Below are 14925 nucleotides of genomic sequence, written 5' to 3'. Positions count from 1 at the left end.
TTTGGGGTAATTATGAGCAATTTTTTTTCCGCCGGGGAATCTTTGCATTAACAAAAGTGTAGCAGTGAAAGCCACATTTGAATAGCATTGAGAAAGAAGAACCAAACTAAAATAGGTGTGCTTCCATCTTTGAAATTCAGAACTAGGTTTATCATGAGGTCTGCAAATTGCTTGCAGGTGTATGGAGGAGCATTTTCAATGGGAAACTATTCAAAATGAGTAAGACACAATGAAAAGAGTAAAGGGAATGGCGCTCTCTCGCTCTGGCTCTCGCCTACCTTGATTTAACAACTAATGGTCAAAGCCACAGAGATGTCAACCATTGCAACAAAAAACAAGGACAGGTAAACTTTGTGTTTAAAAGTATCCGATGTGACAAGTCGCCACGTATTTGCTCTTTACACAACTGGAAATCTTATTTCTACCCCACGTTTTTCAATGTTTCCATCCGCGGTTAGAATGTTTAAGACATCCCTAAACATTTTTGCATTTATTTCTGTCCGGGAGGGGGGGGGGGGGGGGGGCAATCCATTCCACATCAACGGAAAACTCCAAGAAGAAAATTCTATTTTTTTTTAAAACGGGCAGCAATGCAACCAAAGAGCCGAGCAGCCGTGGTAACATACACCATTAAAGAACACTAGAATTCACGTGGGCACATTATTTGAATAGTAACTGTTAATTTTTTTCCCCGAGAACGCTAGCATTATGTATAGAAACATGTTTAAAATATAGTTGCGTCCGGAGCATTTTATATCACATGCTAGAACGGCTGCACCGTAATATATAACAATTGTCGAACACAAATCAAATTGTTTACGGCTATGAGTCCAATGATAGGAACATGTTTCGTAGATTCGAATCTCTGACAGTATTTGCTACAAAACGGGGGTTAGTGTTACTCCAGAACCTCCGATGAGTCGTTTAATGGACAGAACCCTTTATCTGCGGAAAATCTTTATTTAAAAAAACCAAAGCCCGGGACTTCAATCGTTTAAGGGACGATTCGCGACACTTCCAAATGTTTATGCCTTAATAAAATGATTTCATCATATACCCGTCGCCATACCTAATTTTTTTTTCCAATACGCATTCGACCAAACATCTCCTTCAGAATAATGTATCCACCGCATTAGACCACCTATTTCAGCCTGGGAAATACCCCCACATTTTGTGCATGCTGTTTAAACGTACTGCTTTGTAGAAAAAGTAGTCGATACCCTTACCTTATTCTTTTCAGAGAACCTGGTCGTATTTTTTTTTTACTAAATCATGGTGTCAGGATTTGCTATTAAGATAAGAGAGAGAGAAAAAAAACATCTGATCTGAGTGTATTCCTGCCAGTAGATCCGCTAAACGGCTCAAAATCAGGAGGCGGCTGCAGAATATGATTGCATTTCTGCTATAGCCTCTGTCTTTATAGCTGATGAAAAAATTGCAGATTATTAGCATAAATGTTTACTCTTCATTACGCTGATGACATTCTGCTCTCGAGAACTTGGTAATCTTTCGAAATTATGAGCAATTTTTAAAAAAATTTAGAGCACTGCGTTTACCATGCAATTCAAGCTATTCTGCGTAGGCTCCAAACGGATATAATTATCGAGGAGTCAAGATGTTATGCTAAAAACTATGCATTGATATTCCCATTTATTATGTACATACAACTTTGACAATGTTGATGCTTGAAATAGCAGGAAATTGTCTTGCGCAAAAATTACAGTCCATATTAGGACATGTGAAATTGCGAAGAATTATATAGTAATTGCAGGCTTTCAGATCCGAGAGCCAGAAAGCTCAAACTCGAGCGAATGTGGATAAAATTACAGTTGTGTTTCAGTGCAAAGTTTAGGGAGGAAATTCTAAAAAAAATTCCAAATTGACTATCCAGGATTCCGGAAGTGTCTATGCCACATGACATAAGATTGTTTGAGGGCGCGCCTGAATCTAACAACTATTTGAACTTCTTCTAATATCTCTTTCCCAGTCAGAATTGAGACCCACACACAGGACCTACAGATAGACATGGATGTGTCAGATATCAAAAAGGGGTCGGGTTGTCTGGGAGTGCGGATATCCCTAGTTATACTATCCCCAGGGTATTCTTGTAAGGAGCCTCAACTTGACAGCCCCAGGGAAGGAACGGAACATCTTGTAATGCAGCAATCACTGCCAAAGTACGGCCTTATTCCTGAAAACGCTTCGACTTTTAATACTCTGGTCGCCCTATCGGGTTAGAAATCCAGCAGATTTTCAACACAACGGAACGAGTAACCAATATTTACAAAATAGAAACGATGCTTTAAGCTGACATTTTCTAAAGCCATGTTGTTATGTCTAATCTTATCAACGTCGATAAGATCTAAATAGTGTACATGGCGACCTAATTCATTTTGCACGGCAATGTCGATTTAGCATTTTTTGAACCTTTTTGTTCAGCTGTAATGACAAACCGAATATTTTCAAGGAACTGTTTTTTTCCTGTGCTTGCGTACATAGATCACATTCCAGATTAATTAACAATTCTCATGTATTCCACTGTGCCGCAACCCTTTTTAAAAATGCATCCGATTTAATGAGGAAAATAATTGAGAACATTTCATTTTTTAAAAAATGTTTTATTACTGAGTTCTTGGGCAGCCCATTGAGAAAGTGACCCCTTGCCCCTTTTGAATGGAAACTGTGAGGTTAACTAATATCCCCACCCAACACATGTACATTTCAGCGTAGTTAGTTTAAATCATTGATTACCAATCAAACACATTGTTTTAATTCTATCGATTTCTATTTCTAACATAGATGATCCCTTGTTTCCTAAATAAAACACAGACGTCTCGATTACATCCATATGCATTAAACCAAACAGGAAATTATATTAAAGAAATGTAAACACTATTCAGGGGATCCTATCCTTGGGTTATTTCTGTGTTATCTGGTCAATTACAAGAACAAAATAAAAGGACAGACAGTCGAACTGAATATTGTAAGAATTATATTTTAACCACACTTTAGACCCGATTAAGAGATCAGTCTGAATAAACTTATTACCACATCACCTGAAATCACGGTATTTGCTACTACCATGTATTCCTTCAAAAAAGAACTCGACCGTCTAATCAATCTAGATTTACCACTTTCCAGGCATCGACTATAGTTGTTGTGACAGCTTCTATTGACAAAAGACCCCCTATTTTCTGGAGAAATTGAAAATGCAAGGAATATCTTCCCTCCGTGTCTCGAATGTTTGTCCACTCTACATTGAAAATTAATATAACACCGGCCATTTACAGTCTGGATATTTTGTAATCGAAACTCCAGCACACCTTTCTGCTTTAGTTCTGACACGTTAACCTCGGCACGGTGCTCACCGCTGCATTAGAGTGGGGAACAGTTTTATTTCCAATTCCTATTATGGACATTGTTGCACATTCTGGCTGAAAGCTCGGGTAATGTGCCGCCAAACTCAATGCATCAGGAGAGTTTATATCTACAACAGAACAGGGACACGTCTGTTGGACTATGTGCAGCTATCATTTCATATGCATGTTCTGATAGAATTTAATATTTAGAATCACCCGCCCGCCCAGCGGCAAAAGCTCTCAGAAAAACAAAAAAAGCTCCAACTGGATCAGAGAGGTCTGTTTCTGTGGTTTCGCTGTTGCTGCGCTTACAAGTGGTTTGCTCGGGGCGATTTCAGCCGGTTTGTGCCTCTCGTGGTTAATAAAAAAAAATCTACAGAGGAGCTCTGTCTCCAGTTTGTCTACTCGCTCCTGAGCCAAGCTTGCCTCTCTAAACTCGCATGCCAATGCGCTGTGCGTGCCTCGAACAACTAGTTTAAACTTTCCGCCCCAGGCCAAAGAGTCGGGCCTGTTAATCATCGACTACATGCAAGTCCGGGGAAAAGAACAGTTGTCTTGTTAAGAAAAAATCCAGAGGGGGAAATCTTTTACAACTACTTTGTCATTCATTTAATTTCAGTGACAATGTTAGGTCTTCTTCCGCGAATCTTTCAAGTCGGTTATTATGCACATAAATTATTCAACCCGCTTCTGGAGTCGGAGAGTTGCCGACGGTGGAGAGTGGGAAGTAAAATGTGCAAACGGTGCCACACAGTCGTCATGTATTACTGGATGGAATTGTTTTGTATCGAGTCTTAGGTCAGAGTTAGTTGTGGTGTCGCAGGAGTAAGAAGTTACATTAGCACCGAGAGCACAACACTGTACATTTTAAAACCTCTTCCCGAGGCACATTTAGGGGGAATTTCGATAACAAGTCATTATTCCAACCTGGTTCGCCAACAGTTACGTCAGAGGGAATATTTATGAGCTAAATGTGTCGGGCGCCAGCGCTCCGGAGGGCGGAGTAGGCTCTAATGTAGAGAATATGCGGCTGATTGATGAATGTCTGTGAGGAGGCATTACCGCCCTATTGCAGATCTTTAATCTGCAGAACAAGTAACCAGTTGTAACAATCCTCTGATTTGGCGCCTACACGTTAGCAGCACACAGCTAACCACAGCCCCATATGATTCCCCCAAACTGTCATTGTCTTGCTGGTAAACATTTGGACAGCGTCGGTGATCATTACCGGAAGATTCTCTTGTGTATGTCAATAAATTCACTCAACTAAAATCAAAAGAAAACATTCTTTTTTTTAATAAAAATGGCTTCGGTCAAAAGTTTGTCATGAAAACTAGCAACATAGAAATAACAGTTAAACAATATTTATTTAAATAATATATTTTTTTTCATAAAAGCAACACTGTAAAGGAGTTGTTTTATAGAATAAATAAAGAAAATAGTTATTTTTCCATATCTATGACTTGTGGAAAAATCAGTAGCACAATTTAAACCCTTTTCCAAAAAGACTTTAAATGTAGGGTTGAACCAACGGATACATATCAATGGTACAGTAACTCAGACATCATTGGCGCAGCTACATCAGTAACACAATAATATCATGGTTATATCACAACAAATAATCCAATAGATGCACATTCGTATTCAGGTAGTTCCGCACGACAGAATGTATTTTATTTACAGATTATTTTCGATCGTCTACAGAGCGAACTTTAATACCGAGCGCTGAACTGTCTACAGTTCATTAATACCACACCGTTCGTTTAGAAAATGAGGTCACTTGCAAAGGCACCAGTTATTACAAACGTTATAAAGGATGGTACTGCAGTTTTGTTTTGAAATGTTTGAAACACTTGGATTTCCCCTGTCTGGAGGATGGCTTTCAGCAGTCTTGTCACCTAATCAGATGGCGGTCTTGCAGTCCTGTGGGTTCAGTACATTGCCCCTGGATTGATGGTGGGCTGATGTTGAAGAATTGGGGTTGAATGGAATTGTGAAGCACTATTTGAACCCGGATACCAGGAGTAGTTCCCTATAAAGGCCGCGGGCGGCCCGTTGTTCTGTGTGATGGTTGAGTTGCTGTTGATTCTCTGGTGGGGAGAATAGTCCCAGGCTATCGAGGATGGAGAACTACAAGGAGGAGACTCGCCCGCACTTATATTCTGCTCTTTCGGCATTTCTCCGTTTTTCCACATTTTCTTAAATTTAGACCGGCGGTTCTGAAACCAAATTTTTACCTAAATTTCAAAAATAAAATGTCAGGAAAATGTGCCACACAGAGCGTGGAGAAAACATTTGCATTGTTACGGACTAGAAAGTTTACTGTAGTCCTAAAACAATTGTTAATTTAACTTAAAGAACGTGTTGAATTAAGATTTAACACATCAACTCGATATTATGATTTTTTAAAAATCAAGCATTACAAACTCCAATGCTGTCTCCCCTTATATAATCTCACCTGAGTTTGGGTTAGGCCCATGGAAGCAGCCAGCTCGGCTCTTTCTGGCAAAGCCAAATACTGGGTCTTCTGAAAACGCCTCTGCAAAGCTGCCAGTTGAAAGCTGGAATAAATCGTTCTAGGTTTTCTAACTTTCTTTGGTTTTCCATTGACTACCCTGATTTCAGGCTCGCAGTCTTTCTCTGAAATAACAAAAGAAGTAACCATTTCCCGTTTAGAAACAGAGATACAAGTGCCGAGCGCAGACATCCAGACTCCGCAATGTGTGTTGAAAATGAAGATCCCCGCGCTCACACGCTGACAACTTACCTACATCAGTATTTGCCGGCGAATTGCTTGGACCGTAGGAGTTGTAACAATTTGAATAGCTAATCTCGTAGGATTTGGCACTGTACGAAAGGTTGTTCATGTTACCAACATGGAACTGGTAGGAGTTAAGCTGTCCATAAGGTGAGCCGGCACAGGGGCCGTGCTGCTGCTGCCCATTGTAATAGCTGCTATCAGTTGCAGTGGAAACTGGCAGGTTTGGAGATTCCTGTGACTTGTGCATGGTGTGATAACCCGAGGTAATTTGGTTCGAATGCATATCTGCAGCCAGGCTGTCAAATACTCCGGTCATTGTTATGTAAAAAAATAATTTTTAAACCCCCCCTCAAGTCTCAGCTCAGGAAGACGGCGGTGCTGATTTGGAAAGCATGTTAAGTGAGGGACTGCTCCCAGGACCTGGTGCAGGCTCGGTGCTCGTCACTTGTCTGCAACTTCCCAGCGCCCCAGCATTAAAGGCGGGTCACGTGAGCTTGTCGGCCGGTTGCTAGGCAGCAGCCAATCGGCAGACGGGATCGTGCCCGTGATTGGGAGGGGCCGGAGACGAAATCGTTCTCACAACAACACCAGCGGGGTCCTGGACTGACACACTCCCACTCCGCGGGCCCGGGACTCACACACCCCCACTCCGCGGGCCCGGGACTCACACACCCCCACTCCGCGGGCCCGGGACTCACACACCCCCACTCCGCGGGCCCGGGACTCACACACCCCCACTCCGCGGGCCCGGGACTCACACACCCCCACTCCGCGGGCCCGGGACTCACACACCCCCACTCCGCGGGCCCGGGGCCCGGGTCCGGCACTCACACACCTCCACTCCCGGGGCCCGGGTCCGGCACTCACACACCTCCACTCCGCGGGCCCGGGGCTCACACTCCCACTCCGCGGGCCCGGCACTCACACACCTCCACTCCGCGGGCCCGGGGTCCGGGACTCACACCCCCCCACTTCGCGGGCCCGGGGCCCGGCACTCACACACTCCCACTCCGCGGGCCCGGGGTCCGGGACTCACCCCCCCCCCCCCCCCCCCACTCCGCGGGCCCGGGACTCACACTCCCCCACTCCGCGGGCCCGGGGCCCGGCACTCACACCCCCCCCCCCCACTCCGCGGGGCCTGGGGCCCGACCCACTCCCCGGGGCCCAACCCACCCCCAATCCCCGGGGCCCGACCCACCCCCACTCCCCGGGGCCCGACCCACCCCCACTCCCCGGGGCCCGACCCACCCCCACTCCCCGGGGCCCGACCCACCCCCACTCCCCGGGGCCCGACCCACCCCCACCCCCACTCCCCGGGACCCGACCCACCCCCACTCCCCGGGGCCCGACCCACCCCCACTCCCCGGGGCCCGACCCACTCCCACTCCCCGGGGCCCGACCCACTCCCACTCCCCGGGGCCCGACCCACTCCCACTCCCCGGGGCCCGACCCACCCCCACTCCCCGGGGCCCGACCCACCCCACCCCCACTCCCCGGGGCCCGACCCACCCCACCCCCACTCCCCGGGGCCCGACCCACCCCACCCCCACTCCCCGGGCCCGGCCCACCCCACTCCCCGGGGCCCGGCCCACCCCACTCCCCGGGGCCCGGCCCACCCCACTCCCCGGGGCCCGGCCCACCCCACCCCCGGCCCACTCCCCGGGGTGCGGCCCACCCCCACTCCCTCGGCCCCGGCCCACCCCCACTCCCTGGGGCCCGGCCCACTCCCCGGGGCCCGGCGCACCCCCACTCCCCCGGGCCCGGCGCACCCACACACTCCGCGGGGCCCGACCCACCCCTGGGGCCCGGCCCACCCCACTCCCACTCCCCGGGGCCCGGCCCACCCCACTCCCACTCCCCGGGGCCCGGCCCACCCCCACTCCCCGGGGCCCGGCCCACCCCCACTCCCCGGGGCCCGGCCCACCCCCACTCCCCGGGGCCCGGCCCACCCCCACTCCCCGGGGCCCGGCCCCCCCCCACTCCCCGGGCCCCGGCCCACCCCCGCTCCCCGGGGCCCGGCCCACCCCCACTCCCCGGGGCCCGGCCCACCCCCACTCCCCGGGGCCCGGCACTCACACACTCACTCCGCAGGGCCCGACCCACCCCCAACTCCGCGGGTCCCTGACCCACCCCCAACTCCGGGGGGCCCAGGACACACACCCCCGCCCCGGCACACACACCCCCTCCGCAGGGCCCGGGCCTGAACCCTCCGTCCCCCGCTCCGCGGGGCCTGGGGCCTGACAGACACACACACCCTCTGACTGAGGATCACAGCGAGCGGCTTTGTCTCAGTTTATTGTGCTCATGTTCAAATCCAACGCATGATTTTCGTCCCGTCCGCCGACACTGGCTGCTGCCACTCGCCATCCCATGGGATAGAAAGTCAACTTTAAACAAGTACTTGGAGCACAGAACCTGGTTTCAGGATTTCACTTTGTGTCAGATGGTTCAAACAGTGACATGAACCTTGGAAACCTCCGGCAAACAGCACAGAGAGAATGTATTGTGCAGATTATCGTCTTTAATGTCATGATATGCAAACATGCAACCAATGAACACTCAGAATAGGACACAACCAATGGGCAGTCAGGACACTCAGAGGTGGCATCACCATAAGGGGGCATGACATAAACACTATGAAAAGGATGAGGCACTCACACCCTGCCTCTTTCCACAGACAGACATCTAGAGAGTTAGGGTTGATCAGCAGCATCACACCCCAGCACGTGGCTTAGAGCAAGCTGGTACAGTTAGACTGAGTTACTACAGTTAGATTAGCAGAGAGTCGAACTCATTTGAGAACTGTGTTAATAGTTCAATAAACACATTGAACTCTTTTCAGAGTCTGGAGCATTCTTTAGTTAAGACTGCATCAGGTAGCAGCCTGTGTTATCCGAAGCAGCATAACAGAACATTTAGCTCTATTCATTCCAATACTTCAAAGCGTTTCCAAGTATCTTTTTTAAAATTGTAGTGAGAGTTGCTGCTTCTATCTACCACCTTTCCGGCCAGAGTTCCAGACCCCAGCATGCTCTGAGTGAAACAAATTCTCCTCAACTCATCAACAAATTTCGACCAATTAGTTTCAACCTTATGTTTCCTGTTTATTCACTTCACTGTTAGGGAAATTTGTCCGTCCTATCCCCTCTATCCAGATGCATCGTCACTTTAAGCACCTCAATTAAATCTCCCCTCCACCTCCTCTGCTCCAAACAAAACAAGCCCGGGCTATCCAAATTTTCCTCATAGCCAAACCTCCATTTCTTTTTTTTATAAATGTTTTTTATTGGATTTTTGAACAAAGTATATTTGCCGTTATGTATACAGGATATGATATATACATATATCTATATAGAAGGGAAGGGCACACAGACAAATCGCAAAGGGAGAGGAGAAAAGTAAAAAAAACAGTAACAACACGAGAGAAGTACAAAATCAAATAATGTAACAGGTAGGGTATAATGCACCCGCCCAGCCGCAGCAACTCTGTACACTTGGCAAAATTATTTACACACATAAGTAGGCATCTGTTTGTGCCGGAGAGACATTTCCGGAGGGCAATCCTCAAATGAATCTGGTGCCGTTGTTGCCCTTTGCTTCTCCCGGACGGATTTCGCTGCTGCTGTCGTCTCGTGCTCACTACCGCTTAACCTCTCCATTCCTGACAACAACCTCATAAATCTACTTTGTTACTCTCCATAGGATTCCTAGCCTTTGACCTGCCCTGGTAGCCACTGTATTAACGTGGCTAGTCCAGCTCAGTTTCTTATCAATGGTAACTCCCAGGATGTTGATTGTGGGGGATTCAGCGATGGTAATGCCATTGAATGTCAAAGGGCGGTGGTTAGATCCTCTCTTGTATGAAATGGTCATTGCCTGGCACTTGTGTGGCATGAATGAAAATTGCCACTTGTCAGCCCAAGCCTGGATATTGTCCAGGTCTTGCTGCACTTCGACATGAACTGCTTCATTATCTGAGGAGTCACGAATGGTGCTTAACATTGTGCAATCATCCACAAATATCTCCACTTATGACCTTATGATAGAAGGAAGGTCATTGATGAAGCAGCTGAAGGTTTGGCCTAGGACACTACCCTGAGGAACTCCTGCAGTGATGTTCTGGAGTTGGGATGATTGACCTCCAACCACCACCACCATCTTCCTTTGTGCCAGGTAAGACTCCAACCAGCGGAGAGTTTTCCCCCTGATCCCCATTCACTCCAGTTTAGCTAGGACCCCTTGATCCCTGGGGCTGTGGCAATGCCTGGAGCACAAGTTTTCAGTACTGTTGTTGGGACATTGTCAGAGCCCATAGCCTTTGCAATATTCAGTGCTTTCGGCTGTTTCCTGATATTACGTGGAGTAAATCATATTGGCTGAAGACTGACATCTGTGATGCTGATGACCTCTGCAGGAGACCGAAATGGATCATCCACCTGGCACTTCTGGCTGAAGATTGTTGAGAATGCCTCAGCCTTGTCCTTTACACATATGTGTGGGACTCCTCCATCATTGAGGATAGGGATATTTGTGAAGCCTTCTCTTCCAGTGAGTTATTCATTTGTCCACCATCATTCACGGCTGGATGTAGCAGGACTACAGAGCTTAGATCTGATGTGTTCATTGTGAAATCGCTTAGAGCTGTCTATTACTTGCTGCTTGTTTGGCACACAAGTAGTCCTGTGTTGTAGCTTCAACAGATCGACACCTCAATTTTCCGTATGCTTGACGTTGCTCCTGGCATGCTTTCCTGCACTCTTCATTGAACCAGTGTTAATCACCTGGCTTGGTGGTAATGGGAGAGTGGGGGATATGTCGGGCCGTGAGATTGCAGATTGTGGTTGAATACAATGCTACTGCTGCTGATGGCTCACAGCGCCTTATGGATGCCCAGTCTTGAGTTGCTAGATCTGTTCGAAGTATATCCCATTTAGCACGGTGATAGTGCCACACAACACGATGGACGGGACTTTGCAGTCATGGACAGATGTATCTGCAGCAGGCAGATTGGTGACAATGAGGTCAAGTATGATTTTCCCTCTTGTTAGTTCCCTCTCCACCTGCTGCAGTCCCAACTCGGTCATTGGTGGTACCACCGAGCCACTCTTGGTGATGGACATTGAAGTCCCCCCATCCATGGCATATTCTGCACCCTTGTTACCCTCAGTGCTTCCTCCAAGTGGTGTTCAACATGGAGGAGTACTGATTCATCAGCTGATGGTTGCCGGTAGGCGGTAATCAAGATTTCCTTGCTCATGTTTAACCTGAAGCCATGAGACTTCATGGGGTCCAGAGTCGATGTTGTGGACTCCCAGGACAACTCCCTCCCAACTGCATGCCACTGTGCTGCAACTGCTGCTTGGTATGTCCTGCCGGTGAGACAGGACATACCCAGGAATGGTGATAGTGGTGTCTGGGACATTGTCTGTAAGATATGACTCTGTGAGGTATGACTCTGTGAGATACCTCTCCCAACTTTGACACAGGCCCCCAGATGTTAATAAGGAGGACTTTGCAGGGTCGACAGGGCTTGGTCTGCCATTGTCTTTCCAGTGCCTGGTTCGATGTCAGGTGGTTCATCCGTTTTCATTCCTTTTTTGTGTTTCCGTAGTAGTTGAATACAACTGAGTGGCTTGCTAGGCATTTAAGAGTCAACCACATTGCTGTGGGTCTGGAGTAGGCCAGACCAGGTAAGGATGGCAGATTTATTTTCCTAAGGAACATTGGCGAACCAGATGGGTTTTTATAATAATCGGCAATGGTTTCATGGTCATCATTAGATTGTTAACTCCAGATATTTTATTGAGTTTGAATTCCATTACCTGATGTAGTTGGATTCGCAGTCGGGTCCCCAGATCATTATCCTGAGTCTCCAGATTACTAGTCCAGTGACAATACCATGACACCATCGCCTAACTGCCTGACCAGTCAATCGCTAACTTCTTGCTGTCTACATATTTTTCCTCAATATCAACCACATGGACAATGTTCTCATTATTGCAAACTAATCATGTCCCTATATTGCAACCAAAATCATTGATATGTCATGAAAATCATGGGACCCCCAAGGAACCCTGCTGAAACAGGCTTACAATCACAAATGTACAGTAGACTTTCACCCTTTGCTTCCTGTCACTGAAACTATTTTAGATTTGACTTGCTAATGTCCCCTGGATTTCCAGGATTTTTACTTTTTTGACCAGTCTGCCATGTTGAAGTCACATATAGCTTGAACAACAAGGAGTCTACCACCCTGTGAGATCTTTTCAACAGCTGGGCTAAAATGCATGAAGATAACATTAGATAGGTCACCCTCATTGACTCTCCTTGTTACATTCTCAAAAAGTCCAATCAAGTTAATCAAACATGACCTCCCCCTAACAAATCTACACTGACTGCCCTTGATTAATCTGTGCCTTTCAAAATGACAATTTCAACCATTCATCAGAACCTTCTCTAATATTTCACCTGTCATCAAGATTAGGCTGATTGGTCAGTAATTACATGGTCTAGCCCTTTCTCCTTTTTTACATTATTATGTTACACATTTGTTCCACCTGAAAGTTTAGGCAACATTTAGATTCAAAATAAATTAGAAAAGCTAAATACTGCTGCTGCTGGAAATCTGAAATAAACACAACATGCCGAATATATGCAGCAAGTCAAGGAGCAGCTGTGGACGTAATTCATATTTAAGGTTGATGACCATCAACCAGAGCTGGAGAATAGAGATGCAACAGCTTTTAAGCAAGAACAATGGCAGAAAAAGTTCACAAAAATGGAAGATATGTGATCGGTTGAAGGTCAGGAAAGCTGAAGCGACAAATGGGATAATGTGCAAGGTGAAAAAAAGATAGGGGGCTGGATTCTCCGTAGCCTGCCGGCGTCGCCCCACCATGCTCTGCCCCTCTGAACTGGCACCATTGTGACGCACGCCATTTCACTGCCATTGGCGCATCATTGGCTGGCCCACCCATGATGCTCTGCCCCCAATGGGCCAAGTTCCTGATGGCGTGGGAACCCAGCTTGCCTGCTGCGGACAGTGTTGAACGGCGCCACACTTGGCCGGGATCCATGCCACTGGCTGGGGGGCTTCTGCTAGAGCTGGGGGGACTGGTGGGGTGTTGGCAGTGGGGTCACGGTTGGCTGGCACCATGTTTTATAGTGCCACTGGTGCAGGTCATCAGCCCTGCGCATGGGCGGCCCGGGATCGGTCATTCTCTGCCCGTTTTCAGAGAGATCTGTGGGAGTTTCACTTTGCGCCGGTGCTAGCCCCTCACCTGTACTGGAATCAGTGAGGGGTTCAAACCGACTTCCCCATCGTGAAACTCCCGCGGATTGTCCGCTCGTGCCGGCACCTAACCGAAGACACGAAGAATCCAGCCCATGGTGTAGAGGAGGTGTAAATGGAAATAGAATAATTACTACAGTTGATGCCAAAATAATTGGGCAGAGGTGGGGATGTGAAACTGTTTAACACAAAGTTGAGACTGAAGACTAGTGTTAAAAAAAATAGTTTGGATGTTGTTTCTCCAGCTTATAGTGAGCTTCATTAGAATAGCATTGGAGGCTGTGACAGAAGTCAGAGTGACAAAATGACAGAGGTCAGTGTGGGACAGTAACAGATCTCAGAGTGGGACTGTGACAGAGGTTAGTGGGGCAGTGACAAGAGGTCAGAGTGGGACTGTGACAGAGGTCAGAGTGGGATTGTAACAGGTCAGTGGGACAGTGGCAGAGGTCAGAGTGGGACTGTAATAGAGGTCAGTGGGACAGTGGCAGAGGTCAGAGGGGGACTGTGACAAAGGTCAGAGGAAGACTGTGACAGAGGTCAGAGTGACCCAGTGGCAGAGGTCAGAATGGAGCTGTGGCAGAGGTTGAAGTCACAGTGACAGAAGTCAGAGTGGCACTGTAACAGAGGTCAGTGGGACAGTGACAGAGGTCGGAGTGGGATTGTGACAGAGGTCAGAGTGATGCAGTGACAGAGGTCAGAATGGGGCTGTGGCAGAGATCAGAATGGGGCTGTGGCAGAGATCAGAATGGGGCTGTGGCAGAGATCAGAATGGGGCTGTGGCAGAGATCAGAATGGGGCTGTGGCAGAGGTCAGGGTGGCACTGTAACAGAGGTCAGTGGGATAATGACAGAGGTCTGAGTGGGATTGTGACAGAGGTCAGAGTGATGCAATGACAGAGATCAGAATGGAGCTGTGGCAGAAGTCAGAGTGGCACAGTGACAGAGGTCAGAGTGGGACTGTGACAGTGGTCAGAGTTTGATGGTAAAGGATAAGTCAGTGTGGGACTGTGACAGAAATCAGAATAGGACTGTAAAAGAGAGGTCAGAATGGGGCTGTAACAGAGGTCAGAATAGGACTGTAACAGAGACATCAGGTTGGGACTGTAACCAAGGTCGGAGTGGGACTGTGACATAGAGGTCAGAGTGGGACTGTAACGGAGAAGTCAGTGTGGAACTGTAACAAAGGTCAGTGTAGGATTGTAACAGGTCAGAGTGGGACTGTAACAGACATCAGAGTGGGTCTAGGGTGGAAAATTGTAATGACAGGCAACTAGCAGATTGGAGATGTACTTGTAGATGAATAGAGGTGTTTCACAAAGCAGCCACCCAATCTATGGAGGAGACTGCATCTTGAGCAATATTATCTTGAAAGGAATACATTTAAATTGCTGTACCAACTGGAAGATGTATTTGGGACCCTGGATGATGGGACAGGAGGAGGTAAAAGGCTGTTTTTGCATTTCCCATGGTTGCATTGGAAAATGCCATGGAACATTCTTTAGCTACATGAATATA

General features: G+C 47.7%; 1 protein-coding gene across 1 annotated transcript; it reads right to left on the bottom strand.

Annotated features, from left to right (window-relative positions):
* Nucleotides 1–4633: 4633 nt before the first annotated feature.
* On the bottom strand, nt 4634–6605 carry LOC119961904 (homeobox protein DLL-4-like). The gene is made up of 3 exons (XM_038789414.1): nt 6127–6605; nt 5818–5999; nt 4634–5596 (listed from the first exon to the last, which is right to left on the bottom strand). Exons 1-3 carry the CDS (start codon nt 6434–6436, stop codon nt 5291–5293), a joined length of 798 nt encoding a protein of 265 aa, XP_038645342.1. The 5' UTR covers nt 6437–6605; the 3' UTR covers nt 4634–5290.
* Between the last annotated feature and the right edge of the window lie 8320 nt (nt 6606–14925).

This window comes from Scyliorhinus canicula, chromosome 2 (assembly GCF_902713615.1).
Source record: "Scyliorhinus canicula chromosome 2, sScyCan1.1, whole genome shotgun sequence".
Taxonomy (NCBI): Eukaryota; Metazoa; Chordata; class Chondrichthyes; order Carcharhiniformes; family Scyliorhinidae; genus Scyliorhinus; species Scyliorhinus canicula.
The sequence above is the reverse complement of the archived record's forward strand: the minus strand, read 5'-3'. Positions and strand labels throughout refer to the sequence as shown.

Coding starts and splice junctions, on each gene's coding strand:
- LOC119961904 (XM_038789414.1), bottom strand. CDS start 6,436: ATGACCGGAGTATTTGACAGCCTGGCTGCAGATATGCATTCGAACCAA. Junction 6,000..6,126: donor GCCGGCAAATACTGATGTAG/GTAAGTTGTCAG, acceptor TTGTTATTTCAG/AGAAAGACTGCGAGCCTGAA. Junction 5,597..5,817: donor TGGGCCTAACCCAAACTCAG/GTGAGATTATAT, acceptor TTTGAAATTTAG/GTAAAAATTTGGTTTCAGAA.